The sequence below is a fragment of the Drosophila suzukii genome, chromosome 2L (assembly GCF_043229965.1).
Source record: "Drosophila suzukii chromosome 2L, CBGP_Dsuzu_IsoJpt1.0, whole genome shotgun sequence".
Classification (NCBI taxonomy): Eukaryota; Metazoa; Arthropoda; class Insecta; order Diptera; family Drosophilidae; genus Drosophila; species Drosophila suzukii.
Genome location: NC_092080.1, coordinates 15,264,250 through 15,284,750, shown reverse-complemented (window position 1 = coordinate 15,284,750; position 20,501 = coordinate 15,264,250). Strand labels below are relative to the sequence as shown.

Sequence of the window (20,501 nt, the reverse complement as noted above, 5' to 3'; positions counted from 1 at the left end):
CAAATGGCGGTATAAATGGTCGAGAAACCCACGGTCACACTGCTCGCAGCTGATTTTTCTTCAGAACGTCGGGGAAATTGGGAAATCGGGAAATAGGAATAAACTGGCTGGGATCGCGTTCGGTTCGTCTGCCGCACGGAAAACGAAAACGAAAACAAAAATCAAGCTGAACGTGAATGGCGCAGCCAACTGAGACTCGCACAATGCAATAAAAACAGTGAATAAAACTAAAAGACAAGAATTAATTTCGCGATAATCACAGCAAACAAATTGAAACCGCGTGTCTTTCGTTTCGCTTCTCCCGCTCTTTTCGTTGCACTCCTCCTCCCACACTCTTCGCCCGATGCAGTTGCGAGTGCGTGTGTGTGCGTGTTCTTAAAATTTAAATTCAATGAATTCGGCAGGCAGTGCAATTAAAGCGCAACTGAAAAACAAAAGTGAATTTACCACGTGCGCCGCTCTCTCGCGTCTTTGAGTTCAGTTGTTGTAGTTGTAGCCGCTTTCGTTTTGTTTTGCTGGCGTCTCGCTCTAACAATTCCCTCTGCCCGATTTACCGTTGCACAGCCGCCGAGCAACCGGCGTTTTGAAAAAACCATTGGATTAGGACCCATTAACGGGACACTCACACAAGGACAACAAAATGGTGCAGGTCAGTGAAAGCTCCCTTTTGAGATAAGAAAACATCCTTAAAATATAAGATTTTATAACAGGGGTTATCTCAACTTCGTCACTGTTCTGGGTTTAAGATATTTCACTTTCTCAAAGGAACCTCATCCATTATCAATTTAAAATTTTAACGATTTTCAATGATCCGGTAAAAAAAGACCAATAATGTTAGAGCCTGGAAACATTTAATTTTATTTTCTTGGTTTTTTTTGTTTTGTGACGTTAAAGAACCCCTAATTTTCGATGGCTGGTGTAATATCTGTTTACAGAAAAATCCGAAAAACTTCATAAACTCCGATTTTTAATATTAGACAAATGTAAAATTATGACTGATCCTTTAATTAGAGATTTCCAAAATCGAGTTTTTTCAATTTAACAATTGTAAAATGGAATATGTTCCCCGATCTCAAAAAACTTGGTCAGTGTGGTACCTTTATGTAATTAGAACACAATCCAAAATTTTTGATTTATGCTTTTTTAAAACATTATAAACTGTAAATACAATGTTTCGAGTTTTTAAAACTCACTTCCTGAAAAGCTTTAAAATATAAAAAGATTACAGTACAAAGTTCTTATATTTTTCTGGACGGATTTGTTACCAAAATTCAAAAAACTTTTGGTCTATTATGCTAATTATACTTAAAAACCGTAACAAAATTCTGACTCGAATATACCACTAGAAAACGCATGTCAAATTTTATGTTTCCTATACAATATATTGTATAATATTCAACCCTGTCACTGACCTTTTGACGCCAACCCCCATAATCCCGGAACGGGACACTAGGACTGAAAATGCACTTTTTAGCGACCATCCCAAGTCGATTCGCGCCTCACCACCCAACTTTAGCCAACCTTAACCCACCCAAAAATCCAACACAACCCCCACTTCATCCCTAGTTGCACTTCCACGAGCGGAAATCAACCACCAAAACGGATAAGTTCCAAAAAATATGCTGTCGCAGGAAAATATGGCTATTAGATTTGGTTGGTCTTATTTCGATATCGACAGGACGGCCTGTACAGGTCGGCCTACGGACATAAAGCACATAAAACGGTGCATTTAGTCAATTTTCCTTCCAACAAGGCAGTCGATCTAAAAAGGAAACTTAAATATGATCGACTGATTGGGGTTGCAGCTTGCTGACACCCTGTATTGAAGCATAATTTTTCATGTCCAGAGAATAGTATTTTAGAAAATATATCTATTTTGATTTGACTAAGTTTGGTATCATTAATATGAGACTGTTTATAATGTAATAATATAAGATGATTTATTTAGAAAAGGTATAAGGGTGTTTATTAACTCTTTTTATAATACATAATTTAGAAAAGTATTGAAATTGCTTTTTGAAAAATGTTTTATAAATGTTTTATATTGCCTTCTCCTGCCGTATATTAAGTATAGTGTGGAAAGAGTTAACCAAAATTTTTTTAATTCCCTGTCCATGGGTCGAGACTTCCCTCTTGGTACCCTGTAATCAGGCCCATGTGGAGAGACGAACACCTGCCGCCGTTTCCCCGCGCCAAATGAGTGGAGTTCCACTTTTCGATTTGAAATGCGTTTTGCGCCTGCCCCAACCAACTATCCACCCAGGACCTCCTCCGTCCACCCAACAGCCTCCATCCACATGGTCGTCCAAGCGCTTTTTACCCATTACCCATTTGCATTTGCCGATGGCTGGGCCGAGGAGTAGGTCCTTGGACCTCGCATGGTGGGTGGTGGGTGGTTTTAGTGGGTGGATGTGGGTGGTTTCACTGCGTTTAGCACAGCGCTTTGGCCTGCGTTCAATAGCCAAAGCGAACGAACATTTCTGACGTTTGACCGAACTTTGTTGTTGTTCCAGTTGCTGCAAATGCAGATGCAGTTGTAGCTGTAGCCGTTTGCTGTAGATGTAGATGCAGCTGCATCAACTGACTGCTCCGTTCCTGTGGCTAATGGTAAACTGCCGGGTTGGAGCAGGAGGTGGGGGTAATAGGCACATTTGTGCCCCAAACCCACTCCCCACCCATGGCGAATGCAAGCCAGTCTCTTATTTTGTAACTCCGTGCGCCAACGAATGTCAAAAGCACAAAAATTTCAACGAGGATAACAGACACGCACGCATGCTAATCAGGACAATTAAGTTAAAAGCAGTATGGATGCATATGCCCGGGTGTGTCCTGTGGAGATTTCAGCTTAAGTTGGGTAAGCATTAAGTATTGGAAAAGGATGTCGATTGATTATAAGGGAAAATCATTCATTTCCGACTTTTAAGTGCACCTTATTCTTGGCCCTACTTCAAAATGTGTTGCACACCTGAAGGGCAATTACGAAGATTTAATTAAAGGAATCCATATTGGCACGGGGTCACAGGTCTTTGATTTTCGAAGACGGAATGGGTTTAAAAAAAGTATTCAACTATACTGTTTTTTCTGTAGATTTGATTGAGCTGCAATCTCACTATGCTTTTCTCTTGGATATTGGAATGTTTCACTAAAAATAGCCCCCTTGAAATTGAGAAAAATTGTTTTCTAAAGAAAAAGTCCTAAATGACCGAATTTAAATTCCATAAAGAATCTTTATAAATGTTTCTTAGCTTAACGTTGGAGAGTATCGGTTTTTTTTTATACATCAACTGCTAAAAATACATTTTTTATATATTCATATTTAAAAACGTTTTGATAAGTTTTGCATACATCGAGGTATTTTAAACATGGCAATATATTGAAAATTGAATTAAAGAAATTTTTTTTTATTAATGGTATCAAGGGATCTTACACTTTATTTATAATTAACCAAAAATGTATTAGGTAGCTTAGTAGCAATCAAACATTTTTAAATTTGTAAGCAAAAACCAAACATGAACAACTTGTTTCTTTCAGTCTGCTGTCAATTCATGATTCTCGTTTATGAGCCTTCTTGTACTGTTTAGAAGCTTGCTAGCAGCCTTTGCCAACACATTTCCTTGCCAGAGAAACACTTTGACTGCCACTCTCAATCGCCGCCACCCATCGACCACCACCTCTCGAAAAAGGCAACTTATCCTGGCAAATGGAAATTTCTCGTTTGCCTCCTCAATTCGATTCAATAGCTCGACTACCAGTCCTTCGTTTTTGATGTGCTCTGTTTAGATCCCTTATTCTTGTACTGAAATGGACTCTTTCAACTGTGTACTTCTATTGATCGCGGAGGCTGCGCTCGGAGTTTGAGAAACGGAGATTACGGTATAAGGTGGTCACCGAACTCTTGGGGGTTACACAAGAAACTTGGCTGCTTGGGGACCGGGTTCGAGTCTCCCTTCTTCTATTGGGATTCAACTGAAGTCGCTTGTTCAGGCAGTTCCAAGTAGAGGGTCGATTGAACAAGTTCGATGCTGCAGAGCAGCACTCACAATTAAAGGCGTTTCCATCGCCCTCATCCTGAGGCTCCTGCTCCTGGTTCTGGGAAAATCGCGTGTTGAGTGTATTGAAACTGCCATTTCCTTGGGATAAAAAGGGTTCTTGATCCGAATAATCCATGCCACCCCCTAGAAATCTGTTTAAAATTTGCGGTTGATGAGAATGTTCACGCTGGTGCGACAATTCACGATAATCTCTTGAATCTTCTTGGTAACGAACGTATTTGAACCTCAACCAGCTAATCAGCCAGTAAAGTTCCGGCCAGGGAATGAGCAGTGAAATACAGACACATCCAAAGGTCCTGTGATCGGAGGCCGTGAGGATCAGGCAGTAGGATGTGGTCCTCAAGAAGCGATGGTGCAATCGACGCAGGAGGGAGCGCTCCCATAGAAAACATAACCGCTGGCAGGCGGATTGGGTCAACCAAGCACCGCCCATCAGAGCCAAGGTCATCATAGTGGGTCGCTCTTGTAGGACCTGCTTGAAAATACCCTTCAGGGTTCTCAATCCTAGGGATTGCTCGCTGTCAGATGATATAAGGGTAACTCCAACCACTACCACACCTGCCAGGTGAGCACCCACTGCCGCTGCGGAGCAGTAGAAACCGAGCAGCGAATCCGCCAGGTGGGGAGTACTCATCCACAACACGAGGGCAAAGACGAACTGTGCCACCCGCTCAAGGTCGCAGCCGATCTCCTCCAGCGTGAGCTCGAACGGTTCGTTGGTGTAAATGCCATAGCAGGCGTAGGAATGCGAGGGCAGTGGAATTATCCGTGGCTCCTTCGCTGGAGATCCCAGTGGTTTGCCTTCGTAGCATTCATTCATCTGTCGATGTGCCTGGTAGACTTCCCGAATTGTGCTCCCTTTGTACTGATTGTAATCCCCGCCAGCGGCTATCTTCAAACGCAGGCGGTTGCTCTGAAAGACGTTCCAAAAGCTCAGGGATGTGGGTCGCTGGCAGTAGACCTGCACTTGGTTGTGGATGTACAGCATGTTGAGCAGCGTCTGTCCGTCCTGGATGTGTGGCTCACCAGGACGCAGATAGGTCGCCTGATGCTCGTGGAACCCGTCATCCTGGCTGGAGATCAAGGATGGCGTATTAAGCAGCCCGAGGACCACAAAAACGAGAAGTGAGATCCACATTATATAACCCAGAGGTTAAGAAGTTCTTATTTTTTTGTTTAGATATTTTCCAGATTTTTAGATTTCGGGAACCTGCCTTTGGAGGTAGATATGGTTTACTGTATAAATATATGGTCGACAAGTTCTGTTTTGTCAGTTTTTGCAGATGGTTCCTATGGTTATGATATTTTCAACCGACTACTCCATAGCTCATGTTATAAATATTTCAATAATAATAATGGAAGGTTTCCGTTTCTCCGTATTGATCCAAATCCTATTAATTTAACAGTATGATGTATTATCCCATGAAATTATATTCAGTTTCTCCAGATTGATCCTATACATATTAATTCAATAGTAATAAGTTCAAATCTCTATATTATATTATAATATGTACAATAACACTAAAGTGGTTTATGGTGGGTTTTAACATGTAATACCAAACTAAGATGCTAATCTACCGTTCATTTTGAAGTTTATGGCAAAGCATCTTTAAGATACTAAAGTTTCATAGCTGGGGGAATATTGGCCTACGAAAATATCTCAGGTCCTCTAAGCTTCCTTTTCCCATTCAGTTTTTTTTTTTGAGAATACTCGAACCCTTTGTGCCCCATTTTCCTTCAATTTTTCGTTGTCATTCCTTTCCTACGTCTTTCGTTCCATTTCTGTGCGATTCCATAGCGCTTTTTTATTTCTGGACATGTTGCGTATGGGCTGATGACTGACTTCGTACCACGCGTACTAACTACTACGAAAGGGACATGGGGTAAAAAATCCTACTACAAGTGTGTACTACCACCGAAACCCCATTTTTTTCGCCAAAAGTCAGGGGCAACAAAGAAGAGCAGGAAACAAAATAAAACTCGGCGCTGGTTCTATCAAAGTGGAAGTCGCGGCCTGCAAAGAATATAAAAGCGAACCCGAGTTTCGGGGAAAAAAATGAGGAAAGTCTCAAAGAAAAAAACAGTTAGGAAAAGCCGGGAAAGGAAACTGGGGAAAAGCAGAAATCCCCACACAAAGTGGCAAACGGGAAATAACAACAAACACGGCCAGCAAGAGCAACTGAGATGGCAGATAGACACGTGATATGTGGGAAAAACGAAAGAACAGAGCAGCATGCTTTTTTGCATTATGGCCAAAAATCGAACTGGAATTTCTGCAATTTTTTTCGCCTCCGTTGTTGCTTTTGGGCCAACTCGGCTGTGTGGCTATCATTGCGTTCGTTTGGAACGCACAGGGGGGGTTTTTCTTTTTTTGGTTAGGTAAAGAGGGTGGTGGGTGGGGATGGGAGACTGCCGGTGGCCTCATGCATTTTCCGTGTTTCGTATTGTGCGCAAAATAAATTGGTAAACAAGCGAGCAGGCCAGAAAGAGATGGGCCCAGAGAGAGCGAGCGACAGAGAGAGAGAGAGAGGGGGGGGGGAATGTCCTGGTCAATGGCGATACATACACGACATCCGGATCGTACATAGTCCCCAGTGCAGTTGTGTGCAGGTCCTCGTTTTCCTCCCGTTTTTCCGACTGCATTTCACAGAGTGCTGCTCACCCACTCCCACCCATTCGCCCGCTCTCTCTCTCTCTCTTTGTCGCTCTCTGGTGAGTTGCACTCTGTCCCTCAGCTGCCACGACCTCCTGACTCCCCTACGCTGCCCCCTTTCCACCCCCCCTGCCGTCTACGCCCCTTTTTTTATATTTTCTGGCCACCGAAATAGGCTGCGTCGCTGTCGCTGCCGCCATTTTCGCCAGCTTCGCCGTCCACGTTTCCATTCGCACCCCCACGTCCCAACCCCCTGAAATTTTTGACCCCCCTTCCAGGACCACCCTCTTGCCTACGCCCCTCCACTCGCGCCTTTTCCCCACGCATGTTTTGCAGCCGTTGTCGTTGTTGTTTTTCTGGTCGCTGCATTGGGTGGCATTTTTCGAGCACTGCCTTTTGTGCACAGTGAGCCAAACAAACCATCTGTCATAACAAAAATACCTTCCTAACTAGATTACTCCCTTGAGTTTTCAGTGTGGCTGTATCGTTGTACCATGGTCCTGCAGGAGGGTCACACTGGTATAAATCTTAATCTCCAAATCGTTTTGAAAGAGTTTATTATAAAACCAATAAGAGAGCATACAAGCCGATCTGATCACTTTAAGAAATATGTAAATTTTAGGACTTAAATTATTGTATTGAAATATAGGCTGTTAATACCTGTAAAGAATATACCATTTTAAAATATTTTGGTTCTAAAAGTTACGTAGTATTATATTAATAACCACCAGCCTACCGATATAAGCTTTGTGATTTGAGAAGTATGGATATAAAGAATTTGAATAGAATATGTGAACTATTATGAATAGCTGTTCAAGTTTGTTTCAAAGAGTGGACAGTCTCAGTATTTATGAAAAGTTGAATACAATACGACTTTTAAGAAATTAACGATTATTTCGTGTTTTTTGTTCCCTAAATGAAATAATATATTAAATGTAGGGCCTAGCAGGACTTATAGGTACCCGATTTATTGATATTTTTCCAAAGACGAGTATTAGTTTTTATTGCAAGGTTATCAACATAATAAAAAAGTTAAAGTAAATAGTATTAATATACAGACTTAGTTTTCTGGATCTTTAAAATATTAAATTTACTAACACGTGTATTTTCTTTATTTTAACCTGATATCTCTATATATTACGAAAATATAAATTTACAAATTTTTTAATTTAAAAGATATACTTTAAATTAATTTAATTTATTTTACTTATTTTTCTTGCAGGTAAGGAAATGCATTTACCTAGCCCACTGTGGCAACCCAATCAGCAGTGTTGGGCCATATAAAACGATTGAAACACAGCGCGACATTTCTGTTGCTGTTGCCATTGCTGGTGTTGTTGCTGTAGCTGCTGATGTTGCTGCTGCTGCTGCTGCAGCAACCTGATGTAGTTGCTGCTGCTGCTGTTGCTATGTGTGCCAGGCAAAAGGCCAAACGCATGTGTGGCCAGGACCCAGCTGCCTCCTCGTGCTCTGCCGGACAGGAACTCCGAGCACGGGACTATATAGGGAGCAAGCGAGAAGGATAGTGAAAATCGAACACAATACTCGGGCGAGTGAATGCAACGACGACGAGCCTATGTATAAAGGCATCCTTTGCACATGAGAGCAAAAACCAAGCCTGCTTGTGTGTGTTCTGGATATGTGGGTGGAGGTGGGCGGACATGGGTGGAGATGGGTGGGTGGCACGTGAGGATGGGGGAGATGAGTGGGCCTACCCTACGCATCGGTAGCTGGACTGGTAGCCACCTCAAAAGCGGCAAACGCATCGAATGCGCATCGAATCGAAGCCCAACGTTGATTGTATTATATTGGCAGAGTTCAGAGCATGCTCCCCACCCACCTGAATCCAATCCCTGGTACCAATCCCGATTCCTGCCACCCACTCGCCATAACTCTGGTTGTCCGTCAGACATCAGTTGAACGGCGTGCACTTAAATGCCAGTGGGCGAGTGAGTGTGTATCTACTATATGCGATGGGATGTGATGTGAGGGGGCTGCTTGGCCCCCCTTAGGCTGCCCCACACACATGCAGCAAATTGAATAAACTCCCCAAATCAAATTTTTCTCCATTTTGCCGAGAGAAAGAACTTTGACTGACATGCAGCAGAGTGTGTAGGCGATGCCATCTGTGTGTATCTTAGCCATTTAAAGGGTCAATGAAATGCAAAAGTCGGCAATGATTTGGGGTCCTTTTCAACTGTAGAGCCCAGCGAACTGTTTTCCCCTTCGAGCTTAATTGTGTCATCTTTCATTTTGATTGCCAGATGGTTTTGTATTCAAGAAATATTGCTTCTCGTTCGTTGCCTTATTTTATTTAATGGACATTACTTATGTTTACCGAACAGATTTGCCCAGATAGAACAATACTTGCACGTTCACTTTCTATAGAATATGAAAAACAACAGCCTTTAACAAGTTCTATAATGTTTTATAGTTATCATTAATTGAAGTGCTCGAATAAATTGAGATGGGGAGGGATAGTAACTATCCTAAAAATCAAAATAGATAATTTACTTATGTTAAAAGTAAGTGGCAGTTAAAAGTAGCCATTGGCGTTACATATTCGTTATTTAGGACTGGGGATCTCAGATAATATGGTAGCTAGACTTATTATTCTCTAAGGAACCATCTTCATTTTCTTGGAATGAACTTTTAAACTGTAAACCTGTTCCGGAAACTCTGCACAAATGTTTAACTATGTTTGACCTTCCTCCAGGTGAATGAAACTTTTTAAACTTTCCCTTGTGAGCACCAAACCCGTGACTTTAAGATTCCCTTTGTTCCAAGGCAAATTACATTTAAATATTTACACTCTTCCCTTAGAATTTGTGTGTTTGTTGTGTCTGGCTCACTCTTTGCGAATAATCATGTGTGTGTGAGTTTTTGTGCTGAGTTGGTTCAACTTGTGTGAAGGTCAAATTACGAGAGCATTTTACTAACTTTTCAATTCCCCCTCCTTCTATCGCAAAATTTAAGGCCAAAAATGTTATATGTGCATATATATGTGCATGAAATGGGTCAAAAGTTGTAACAACATTTCCACTAGTCTGGAGGAAGTGTTAATTTGGAGATGTGGGAAGTGATGGGAATATGAAAGTTTTTGCTTTTGAGTTGGTTGAAATGTTTTGGGTTTTGGTTTTATTCTTGTTCAAAGTTGAAACCATTTTTAGCCAAAATTGTTTTAGCAGTCGACGCTCGAGAAAACTTTTCAGTTGCCTACTTTCGGGCACCTTGACCTACTCATGCAACTTTGTTTGTTGTCAAAAACGTTGTTTTTATTGTTCTTTGTTGCTGTTGTCAGTTGTGGGGCATCCCCAGAAAAAGACTCGTCTGGGTGTGCCAGACGGGGAAGATTCACCAAAAAGTTTACTTCACTTTCTGTGTAATGGAAATAATTTAAGATTGTATAATAAGATACATTATACTACGTATTCTAATGCCCTCTAAAAGGGTTGCTTTTATGCAAAATTAATCATTCTGCTATGAGGAATCACTTAGAAAGAAGCGATAGCCATTGTCTCAAAAATAATTACCGACTTAGGATCTATGATTAAGGCTTTTAAAATGTACTGGAACTCGCACGTTAATGTACATTCAGTCAAATATATATTATTTATTTATCAGAGAAGATCTTAAACCTTATTATTCATTTTAATTATTAAATTACAAACCGGCTGGATTGTACTAATAAATAACAATTAATTCTACAGTTCCAGTTCTCATCTGGCCAACTCATGCATATTCCTTAACTTGGCTTGGCAACAAGTTCTCTCTCAAAACTTACGCATACCATGGAAAACGACTTTCAGCTTGCACATTTAATGCAAGTTATATAGCAGGCAATCTAAATTTTATGCCACCCATCACTTGACACACCCACAAACAACCGCTCACAAGGACACTGGGGACTAGCAGGATGAACGAACGTTGGCTTTTTATATATTTTTTCCTACTCTCCTTTTCGTATTTGGCAAAGATAAAGTTTTGTAATAAAAATGTCTGCCGGCAGAGCCCGAGAAAGGGGTCAGGGGGCGTCATCCAGCCGGGCAGACATTCTGTCTAGCTCTTTCGAGCCCGAAGTGTGTCAGCAACTTTGGCACGTCCTCGACATTGTCGTCGTGAATGTGTCCTTGTCCTTGGCCCACACACAAGCAAGGAATATTATATAGAAAAGCAAACATATACATTTATATATATCAGGATATGCGTTTGCAGGAGGAGGTTTAGTGCTTTAGTTTTACGCTGCTTTGAACTTCACAAACTACATTTGTTGGAAGACTTTTTCTTTTGGTTGAGAATATTTTTACCTGTTAATGGCTGCCTTAAAGGGTGCTAAGATAAAAATGTACTTATATAAATATTAGTTTAAAAGGAAATATTTCATAATATCCTTTTCATTATAAGCATGGTTAAATGAGTATATCATTTTTATTTTAAACCAAACCAATGGATTGCAGCTTCGTAGCAGTTTTGTTTTCTATCACTACTACCCCAAATGAATCACTTTAAAAAACATTTAATTTAGATTTTTATTTTTGGTTGATTTGAAATTTCGATTTACATAATTTCACATTTTAAAATACAAAATATACACATCTTAGATGTGGATAAAAACGTATGTCTTGTACTAGTTTTTATATAATTTGAATACGAAATTTAGTGTTGTCAATGAGTACGAATATGTTTTCCTGTGTATTATAAATATTTTTGTGAGACACCCTTAAGACCTTATGCTGATTTTAGTACAGTCTGCCAAGCTAAATGACGACTTCCCAAAAATGTGTTACGACTCGTTGGTATGAATGGGTTTTTTTTCTTGTGTGATGAGAGTCTACAACATGCGAGTGATATGCTTCCGATAATTATTAAATTAAAACGATATGCACATAAGATCACCTATCAAAAAATGCTATTACGTAACAACTAAATAAAAGGCCCCCGAATATTAAAGAATAGCCCAAGATCCGTTTTTACGCCTTGCGTCTGATACCGATCAGGCAGAGGACGAAGAAAATGATCGTCCAGCCGGCCATGACCAGGAAACCATTGTAGACCTTCTCGTGGGTGATGCTCCAGCCCTTCTCGATAACGTTTCGAGCCGAAATGGAGGGAATGGTGAAAGGCAGCACCATCACCAGATCCTGAAGAATCTGCGGCATGCTCTCCAGGGGCCACAGAAGCCCTGCAAAGGATTCAAAAATTAATGAAATAAAGCTTGTTAAGCAATTCAAGATCGAAAAGCTTTTACTTACCGCATAGTATAATCATGGGGTAAAATGCCCCTGTGGCCACAAAGTTTGCCTCTGTATGCGATTTGCAAAATACAGATATGAAGAGACCTAGTGGAAGTTACAAAGTTTTAAACTGTATTGTTTGGGTTTATTTCTTAACCTACCAAACAACATGCCACAGAAAGCGGTCAGTGTTAACAATCCAATGAGCGTTGTGGTATCCCCATTGTTGTAGGTATCGAAAACCAGGCCAATGTACATGATAACCTCGAATGACTGCAGAGCCATGATGATGAGCTGGGTCAAAAGATGGGCCCACAGCATTTCGGTGGCCGAAACACCTGCCAACAGAGTTCGGTCCCAGATGCCATCCATGCGCTCCGAAATGAACACTGCAGCGGTCATCAAAGTGGCCAGGAAAAACACCATGCTATCGATACAAGTCAAGAGAGTTAATAAATTGAAATTCTTCACAATGCTACAAAGAGTGGTGAGAAGTGGAAATTTAAGGAAATGTTGATTTAAGCAAAGTTCTGATCTCTACTCCCAACGAAGTACCAAATAATGGATTGCGGTGAATTTCATCAGCTCATAAAATAAAAGACATAAACATGTGAGAGGAGGTTGAATGGTCCACCATGTGGATTTCGTACTCACGTCATGACCACACCCGGGGCACAATACTGCTGGAACTCGATGTCTGCGCTGCCGAAGATCGGCTCCTGGAACTGAACGGGCAGATCGACAATGGCCGAGGAAACATTGCAGTCCTTGACAACACTCCTCATGAACGAGCTGAACTTGTCACGAAGCTTTCGCTGCATGAAGTACGCCACTTGTTGATCTGAGGAATAACTTTATAGATTTAAAAGATTTCGGCCTGTCTAGGTTTTTACCAGTCATATCGATGTGGATACTAAGTTCGGCATGATCGACGGCTCCGTCACTGGAATGGATTCCATCCTCCAGAACCGAGAGAATCGATTCGCTAAAGTTCTGGGCAAAATGCAAATAGCCAACGGTTGTGGCCTTTTTCGCATCGCTCAAGGCATCTGCTTCGCTGGAATAGTATTTCCGCGTGGCCACATCGTCACCCAACTCGCGGATGTATCTGCAGGATAGCTTATGAAATAGACAGCTGTCGTTTTCGCTGTCCTTGTAAACTGTGACCAGACTGTCGTTAAAGCACTCCCCGTAGCTCTCCACTTCTCCGGAGTAAACTCCAATCTCCAGATTCGTGGGAGTCTTTCCAATGGCCAAGTAAAAGCAGGTCAATTGTATGATGGGAAATAGTAGCATGAAAATAATTCCTCTGAAAATAATGGTATTATAAGACATTCTTCTTTTTTTGATGATGGTTGCAACTTACGAAGGCTGCCGGAAGAGCTGCACAAAGTTCTTCGTCATCAGGGCCTTGACCCTGCCCTTGGTGGTGAAGAAAATCTTTTTGCGGTTTTCGTTCGGAGGTTCCTCGAACGGAATAGGTTGTTTTTCCGGCGTGTTCGGCTCGTGGGTGTCTATAACCTCAGGAGGTAGGACAGCAGCCGGCAGGGCCTGGTTCTTATTGTGTTCCATGATTTGGGCCAACTGGTCTTCGTTGCCCTGCCGCTGACTCAAAATAAGGAAGGCGTCCTCGATCGACTGAGTTCCAAACTTGATCATTATGTTGGTGGGTGTATCTTCGGCCAAAAGCACGCCATTGCGCATAAGACCAATCTAAGAGAATAATTGGAGGTGAATGTATTTTAAAAAATTCTTGATATAGAAGAGTCGAACATGTTAATGTATGGCCAATTTCTCAATGTCAGGTTAAAGTTCTAGTTTGTTGTTTATCAGAAAAAGAGTTTGTTGCCACACGATTCAATGAGAAATTCAAAATCCAATCGTCAAATTTAACTAGAACATTAAGGGTTTTCAATCTGGTGATTAATAACATGATATGTAGAAACTGAATGTTCCAAAAAAAACAAATTGAACTCAACGATTAAAGTGAACATGACATTGAGAAATCGGATCTTAATGGACTAAGTGGAATCTGTATGTTTGGCTGGGATCATAAAGCTCTGAATTAATCATGATACTCAATTTCACTTACGCAATTTGCCTGTTTGGCTTCCTCTATATAATGGGTGGTAATGATCACAGCCAATTTGCTATTTCTCGTCGTCTCCACGAGAAAATCCCAGATTCTATAAGGTTATACAAAATAAAAAATTGTTAAGCTCAAGGCGAGGCATAGATTTTTTTTGTACCCACTTTTCACGCAGCATGGGATCCAATCCCACTGTGGGTTCGTCCAGGATGAGGAGCTCCGGATCGTGTATCATGGCGCAGGCGAAGGACAATCGTCGCTGCTGTCCCCCGCTGCACTGTTTGATCATCTGCCTAGCTGGTGGCAATTGGAGCAGCTCCTTGAGCAGCTTAAACTTCTCCCGGATGCGTTCGTCTGTCAGGCCGTATATGCGACCGAAATAGAAGATCGTCTCCTTGACGGTCATCTCCTCGACCAGGGCGATCTCCTGGGGCATGAATCCCACCCGGGATCCTGGGACACCGCTTCCCGGCTCACCAGGCTTAACACCCAGCACGGATACCTCGCCCCCATTAAGACGCCTCTGGCCAACAATGCAGGAGAGTAGGGTGGTCTTTCCACAGCCCGAGGCTCCCAGCAATCCGTATCTGATCGATAAACAAAGAGGCAATACATTAAGATTGGGTTTTGCCGGCAAACTTGAAGGCCACTCACATGGATCCACGCATCACGTTCATATTCAGCTGGTTGAGCACAATCTTGGGATTCGATTTGGAGCCATAGTACTTGTAGCCATTCCTTACTTCAACGGCCGCCATATTGACTTGCCTTTTGTTCTGTGGAATAATTATTATACATTTTGCATACATTAACTTTTAATGAAGTTTGCAAAGAGCTTATGCAAAAGGTAGGTAGTTCTATAGTAGTTACTTTTTTCTAGGAAAAGTCTTTATATACCTTAATTGTCAAGCAATAAAAGCATTAAAAAATCTAGTTCTTCATATCAAATGAGAAATATTATCATAAAACTTCGATTTAAGAGAACCTAGTAAAGTGTGAATACCATTTGTATATAGAACCCCTTTTTTCTACGCTACTCCGATCATCATAAATCACTTGCGTCAATAATAATTTTCTTGATTTGGTTATGTATTTTATTGATTTGCTTGGCTTTATGACAGACACGTGTCGTGGCAGTTAAAGCACTTGTGCGGTCCAAAATTATTTTCGGGTTTTCTATGCGTACTCTAACTACTTGCTAATTAGCCATCTCAGTGGTTGCATGAAGATGAAAAAGAAGTCTGTAGGTTCTGATGAGTTAAACCAAGATTCGTGGTTCATTGGCCTTCTGCTTGATTTAGAGCGATTCTCTAACAAAAGTCCGAGGTGTCAAAACTTGAATAGTGGATTCAGGGAATTGGTTTAAAGGTTATCAAAATCAGATATAAGATATTATTTGTTATCATACACTACGTTGTCTCTGTGTATTATAGTTGGAATGGTATTTCGGCAAACTTACAGTGAATTTATTTTCCACACATACCAATGTGAGTAAGTCAAAAATTTGCTATGGCATACGGAACTTCTGAAGAAGAGATACAGAAACGTCTTGAATAACAATCATATACTATAAAGAAGTGTCTGTATAGACAAAGATCAACGTCGGTACAAATGCATTTAGAATAAACAAACACCTCGCGCACTCAGTTTTAGGTGTAAAGAAAATATATCTTGAGAAAGGGGCTCAAGGGGCACCAAGTAAAAAGTGACTTGTCAATTGGAAGAGCTCGTCATGTGCATGTCGAGACAACTTTAAAATGTGAGAAGAATCGCAAGTAGACTGTGGCACCCAAATAGGAAAATGTATAGTTTGCTTAGTTAAAAGTTTAAATATCGTCTGAATGTGTCGAATTGAAGTTATTTTCTTACGACGCATTTGGACTTGGTACTCGTAAAAACCTTTGTTATACTAAACCTATGTTTTTATTTAGTTATAATATATATTACACATGTAAATTTAGAATGTCCCCGTCCTCCAAAATGAACAATCGCAATTCAGAACTTGAAAATCCCACGCATGTCATGTTTTTAAACTGCTTTCCCCGCCCTTTCGTTCCCACAACATGTGACAATACAGTTTTAAATGTAGAAAATTCGTTCACTTATTCTAAGTGCGGATTTGTACACAATTTCAAAGGTTGTTATGGACCGGTTCAAACTTGACACTTGTCTTCTTATTTGCATACTGTAGTAGAAGCGGCATTTTTTGCTCAAGGGTTTCAGATCATGTAAGAACATATTAATCTTATTAAGCTATTTAGCGGGTTCACCCATGTCTCGGTTTAAAAAATAGAAAATATATTTGCAGAAATCAAATCCTAACCGTTTATAAAATAAGCAGTTAAAGGAATTTTTCAAAATTTAATGTAGTTCGAAAGTTACAGCGCTCTAGGGAGAACTTGAACTTTCAAACAATCCACAACATCTCAAAAACGACTTGACTATTATAATGATAGAATATTTTCAGGAATCTAAAATCATTGAAAAAATGCCAAGTAGTTTATAATTCAACAAAAAAAAAAATTTTTAGAGTTTATTGTTTTTAAAAAATATTTGTAAACTGTTTTATTTCAGACGAAAGCTTTACTCACGTAGACTAAAATTAGCCATTCATTATAAAAAATTTTAAAGAAAAGGGTTAAATAAAGGACGAGACATTGCTAAACCACCTTAAGCTTATAGTTGTATTATAACCAAAAGGTTTCAAAATTTTTTAATAAACTATATCTTTATATGACTATCTGGTCAAAAAGGTATATATACTTTTTGTTGATATAGTCAAATACCCATTACTTGCATAGATACAGAATATCTTTGATTACACAAAATCTTAGTACTTGTTATTTAAGCTAAGCAAATACACTATTAAATTTTTTTGTCTTTCCCTTTTGATATGCGATTAGAAATTCCTAACGAAAAAACATTTAACTCGTGTATATATGTGACCTCGCTAATCAGACTTTGACCCACTTAGATTGCCAACTCATGCTTTAGACTGTAGCCAAAAATAAACTACTTACTTTATTGCATTTGTAACTATTTATCTGTATTACTCATGTATTTATCTTGGCATGTTAAAGGTATATATGTGCATAATCAACAACAAAATCAACAATGAAGTTGAAAAATAAAAACCTAAACAAACCCGCCCATAAAGCGTTCGAAAGTATAACCTGAAAAGCAAAAAAAAAAAACATAAATGCTTACCCAAAAAAAAAAAATTGAGTAAGGTTAGTAACACACAGTCGTGGTCATAACTTTATGCCTTGTTTCTGGTTTTTTTTCGTAGCTGGGTTGCTTAACATTGCAAATCATGATGCAAAGGACCACTATTTCAACTTGATGTCGTTTAGGTTTTATTGTTTTAATACGCATCTTTCGAGTCGCGTTGACAAGCGTGAAGAATTGCGGCTTAGGTTGGGTATAATTAAAACCCATTAACCCAGAGTGACATAGTTTGCAATGCTCATTTGAAAAATAAATGTACAAACATGTATATTACATTTAAAATGATGTCTTTACCAACCAACAAAGTGGTCAAAATGTAGTTATTACCAATATTTTAAATACTCATCTATTAAATTTGACCGCCTTTGTTGATGTGAAAAATTACTGTGCTCAAAACGAATGAATTCCGATATTAAAATCGGTTTTCCAAAAACCGACACCTGCCATAATAAAAATAAAAAAAAACCCGAAATAATTAACAAAACAAAAAAAACCAAGAAGCGGCAATAACAACGAACATCAAGGTTGCCAACTGGTTAACGGACTGCCGCTGCTGACGTTGTAACTCAATTGCGAGCGGTTCCAAAAATCGGTGGCTATATTTATTGATGTCTTTTATGTTGGTGTTGCCGTTGCTGCCGTTGCCATCTTGTCTGCAGTCGCATTTTATTTTATTTGCCAATGTTTTGCAATGTTTGCAACTGAGCTGAGCTGGGCTTTGGCGACCATGAGCCCCTTAGAAAAAGAGGGACAGACCGCCAAATTGCTTTCTCAGCCCCTCCGAGAACTCAGCCAACGAGCATGGCCAATGGAGTAAGTAATTATTACCAAACGCGTTGCTAAATGGTCAACAAGTTTGCCATTACCTTGATGCAGTTTAACGGCTTATTTAGCAGGCCAAGCGTATCAGCCACAACTAATGCGCCTATTTGCAGTGTTAGTGGGTATTTAGTTCGTGCACCATGATGTTGCATCTACAACAGCAACTGCAACATCAACAGCAACCCAAATCGCTCTCACTGGCCAGCTGAGACTCCTGCCAACTGCTTCCTTCTCATTTGCAGTCTTTTTTCACAATTTTCTTCTTTCTCTTTCATCGTTTTTGTGGCATGGCCACTTCTTATATAATGGCACAACAATCATTTCGGTCAAACTGCAACGGCAACGGCAGCAGCACCATATCCACAACAGCTGTCTGCCACAGCTTGGATGGCAGTGTTTATATCATTCACCTTACGACTTAGTTTAATCTATCCTATCTGATCTAATTATATAGGTTTATTAATTTGTTATACAGCTGTAAATTCAGCAACGAATACTACAGTTAAGTATACCACAGTTACCGACTGTAAGATATGCAGAAGCATACTTATGGTACAAGTAAACTAACCATGTTTTTCATAAAAACTGAACCTATTCCATTATATGTTAATACACCAAAAAAAACAAGTTTTAGTTTAAATTGCAGTTGTATTAAAAGTATACCAGAGACAGTATTGCAAAAAATGTATAGATTAAAGACCAAGTAATATAAAGCCTATAGTTTACAGTTTCATTTCTATACTAAAGAGTCTAGAACTTGGATTTTTGATATTATTTTTAAACCAATTTATTTCAATTTAATAGTATTAATTTAATACTCTTTTATCGGCGCCAAATCAATACTCAATAATAGGAATTAATGTAATATTGGTTTATTTTCTTCTTGATTTTTTTTGCGGTGTATGCAAAAGGTGACAAGCAACAGTTGTCTTTTTGTCTAATATTTATTTCGAACTGTAAACTACTAATTTAGGATTTCATTTGATTTATCTTTTTATTTCCTTATAAATTCAGTAAATGATTAAGAGGATGCATCTCGTCCAAGTATTGCTTTTGATAATGTGATTTTTCTCATTGAATGCACATGTGTGTTTTTGTCATTATGCTTTTCATTGAACGATTTGTCCTAGTCGTTGTATTTTTAGTTCGTCATTACCGCTTTGTGTGTCACAGTACCTTCTTTTTTTACGAAAACCTTTTTTTTACTTGTCATTTGAGGAAATTACTAGACCTAAGCTTGTAGTTTCCACCTGCTAACATCAATTTCTTCGTACTGCTCTGACTCCCACCCGAACCAAAAAAAAATAAGCAGAAATCATTGGGACTCAAACACACAGAGATAAATAAATGGATGGGGGGTACTGTTGCAATATTTTGCATTGCTTAACCGCTGTTCGACTCAGTCGAGCTCCGTTCAGCTTTGAGTAAGCTTTTTTCGAACACTTGATATTTATTTTATTGCTAAACCTTTATTTGGAAAAGGCAAACAGAACGCCGGAAATATTATAATAATGTTAGCTGTCTTTTTGTCTCTTGGCTACTTTATTTGATTGGTCGAAGTTTTTCTCTATTTAATGTGGTCAGAAATTAACACAATATTTTTGGCTCGTGGCCGTAGATCTTCTTATGTACACACAACGAAAATCACATACACTTGGATAAAATAATACACATGTGGTCATGCTTCGAGGCAGTCCACTCAAGTTTGTATCTTAAGTCTTTCGTTTTCCTTTTTTTTTCACGTTTGAGTGAGTGGTTTTCCCCATTCGATATCGTTATTTGGTTTATCAAGAGCACAAACGAAAAACATCAATTTTTATTCAAAAGTTTACACTCAATGCGGAAACTCAAATAAAATTTGGCTTTCAAACGGCTCTCAGGGGGTTTTTGTAGTAATTCGCGTTACAAGTTTTATATTAACATTTTTTGCACATTTCAGTCGTTTTACCATTGAAATATTAATCCAAGTGGTTTTTATTTTAACACACAGTATATATTGGTTTATAACCGTACCGTATAAATCGAGAGATTTTTCGCCTATCCTCCAACTTATCGTGTTGCGCACGCGCGCTTTTGGTGTTGCAATTTTTTTTGTGACTTGTGGATTCTTTTTCTTTGCTTTTCGCCGAGTTTTAAGAGTGGCTTTTTCCGATTTTCTTTCTATGGGCTCTTTCACGATCTCCGCTTGCCACAAGTGTCGCTTGCAAGCTCCGTTTCTCGACTGAGTTGACCAAGTGGCGGATCGCGTACTCGCAAGCTCAATCCGTCCAAACCGCCGAGCCAACTTCTCTTAGCTTTCGGCAGTCGCGACTCGCGACTTGCGACGCTTTTCAAAGCGGTACTGAAAATAAAAAAGTTTAACTATATGCAGGTTTCTTTTTGTTGCTTCCTTGAGAGTGTGTATGAAAAAATGAAGATAGATT

The 20,501-nt window shown here is 39.6% G+C and overlaps 3 protein-coding genes across 4 annotated transcripts in view; 1 reads left to right on the top strand and 2 right to left on the bottom strand.

Moving 5' to 3' along the window:
• The first annotated feature begins 46 nt into the window (after positions 1 to 46).
• Positions 47 to 20,501, top strand: part of LOC108020370 (neuroguidin) — a 42,804-nt gene continuing 22,349 nt past the window's right edge. Inside the window, exon 1 of one of the 2 annotated variants that reach the window (XM_065868919.2) lies at positions 47 to 649. In XM_065868919.2, coding sequence (XP_065724991.2) covers positions 641 to 649 — 9 coding nt within the window. In that variant the 5' untranslated portion in view covers positions 47 to 640. The remainder of the gene's footprint in view (positions 650 to 20,501) is intronic. The other variant, XM_017088607.4, reaches the window with a different exon arrangement.
• LOC108020363 (uncharacterized) lies at positions 3,425 to 5,345 on the bottom strand. The gene has a single exon (XM_017088578.3). It carries the CDS (start codon positions 5,188 to 5,190, stop codon positions 3,826 to 3,828), a length of 1,365 nt encoding a protein of 454 aa, XP_016944067.3. The 5' UTR covers positions 5,191 to 5,345; the 3' UTR covers positions 3,425 to 3,825.
• LOC108020358 (ABC transporter G family member 20) lies at positions 11,217 to 20,325 on the bottom strand. Its single transcript, XM_017088566.4, has 10 exons — positions 20,092 to 20,325; positions 14,683 to 14,804; positions 14,193 to 14,615; positions 14,032 to 14,125; positions 13,306 to 13,652; positions 12,833 to 13,248; positions 12,594 to 12,780; positions 12,101 to 12,366; positions 11,958 to 12,044; positions 11,217 to 11,887 (listed from the first exon to the last, which is right to left on the bottom strand). Exons 2-10 carry the CDS (start codon positions 14,784 to 14,786, stop codon positions 11,676 to 11,678), a joined length of 2,136 nt encoding a protein of 711 aa, XP_016944055.1. The 5' UTR covers positions 14,787 to 14,804; positions 20,092 to 20,325; the 3' UTR covers positions 11,217 to 11,675.

Coding starts and splice junctions, on each gene's coding strand:
- LOC108020363 (XM_017088578.3), bottom strand. CDS start 5,190: ATGTGGATCTCACTTCTCGTTTTTGTGGTCCTCGGGCTGCTTAATACG.
- LOC108020358 (XM_017088566.4), bottom strand. CDS start 14,786: ATGGCGGCCGTTGAAGTAAGGAATGGCTACAAGTACTATGGCTCCAAA. Junction 14,126..14,192: donor GATCCCATGCTGCGTGAAAA/GTGGGTACAAAA, acceptor ATAACCTTATAG/AATCTGGGATTTTCTCGTGG. Junction 12,367..12,593: donor GCCCCGGGTGTGGTCATGAC/GTGAGTACGAAA, acceptor TTGTATCGATAG/CATGGTGTTTTTCCTGGCCA.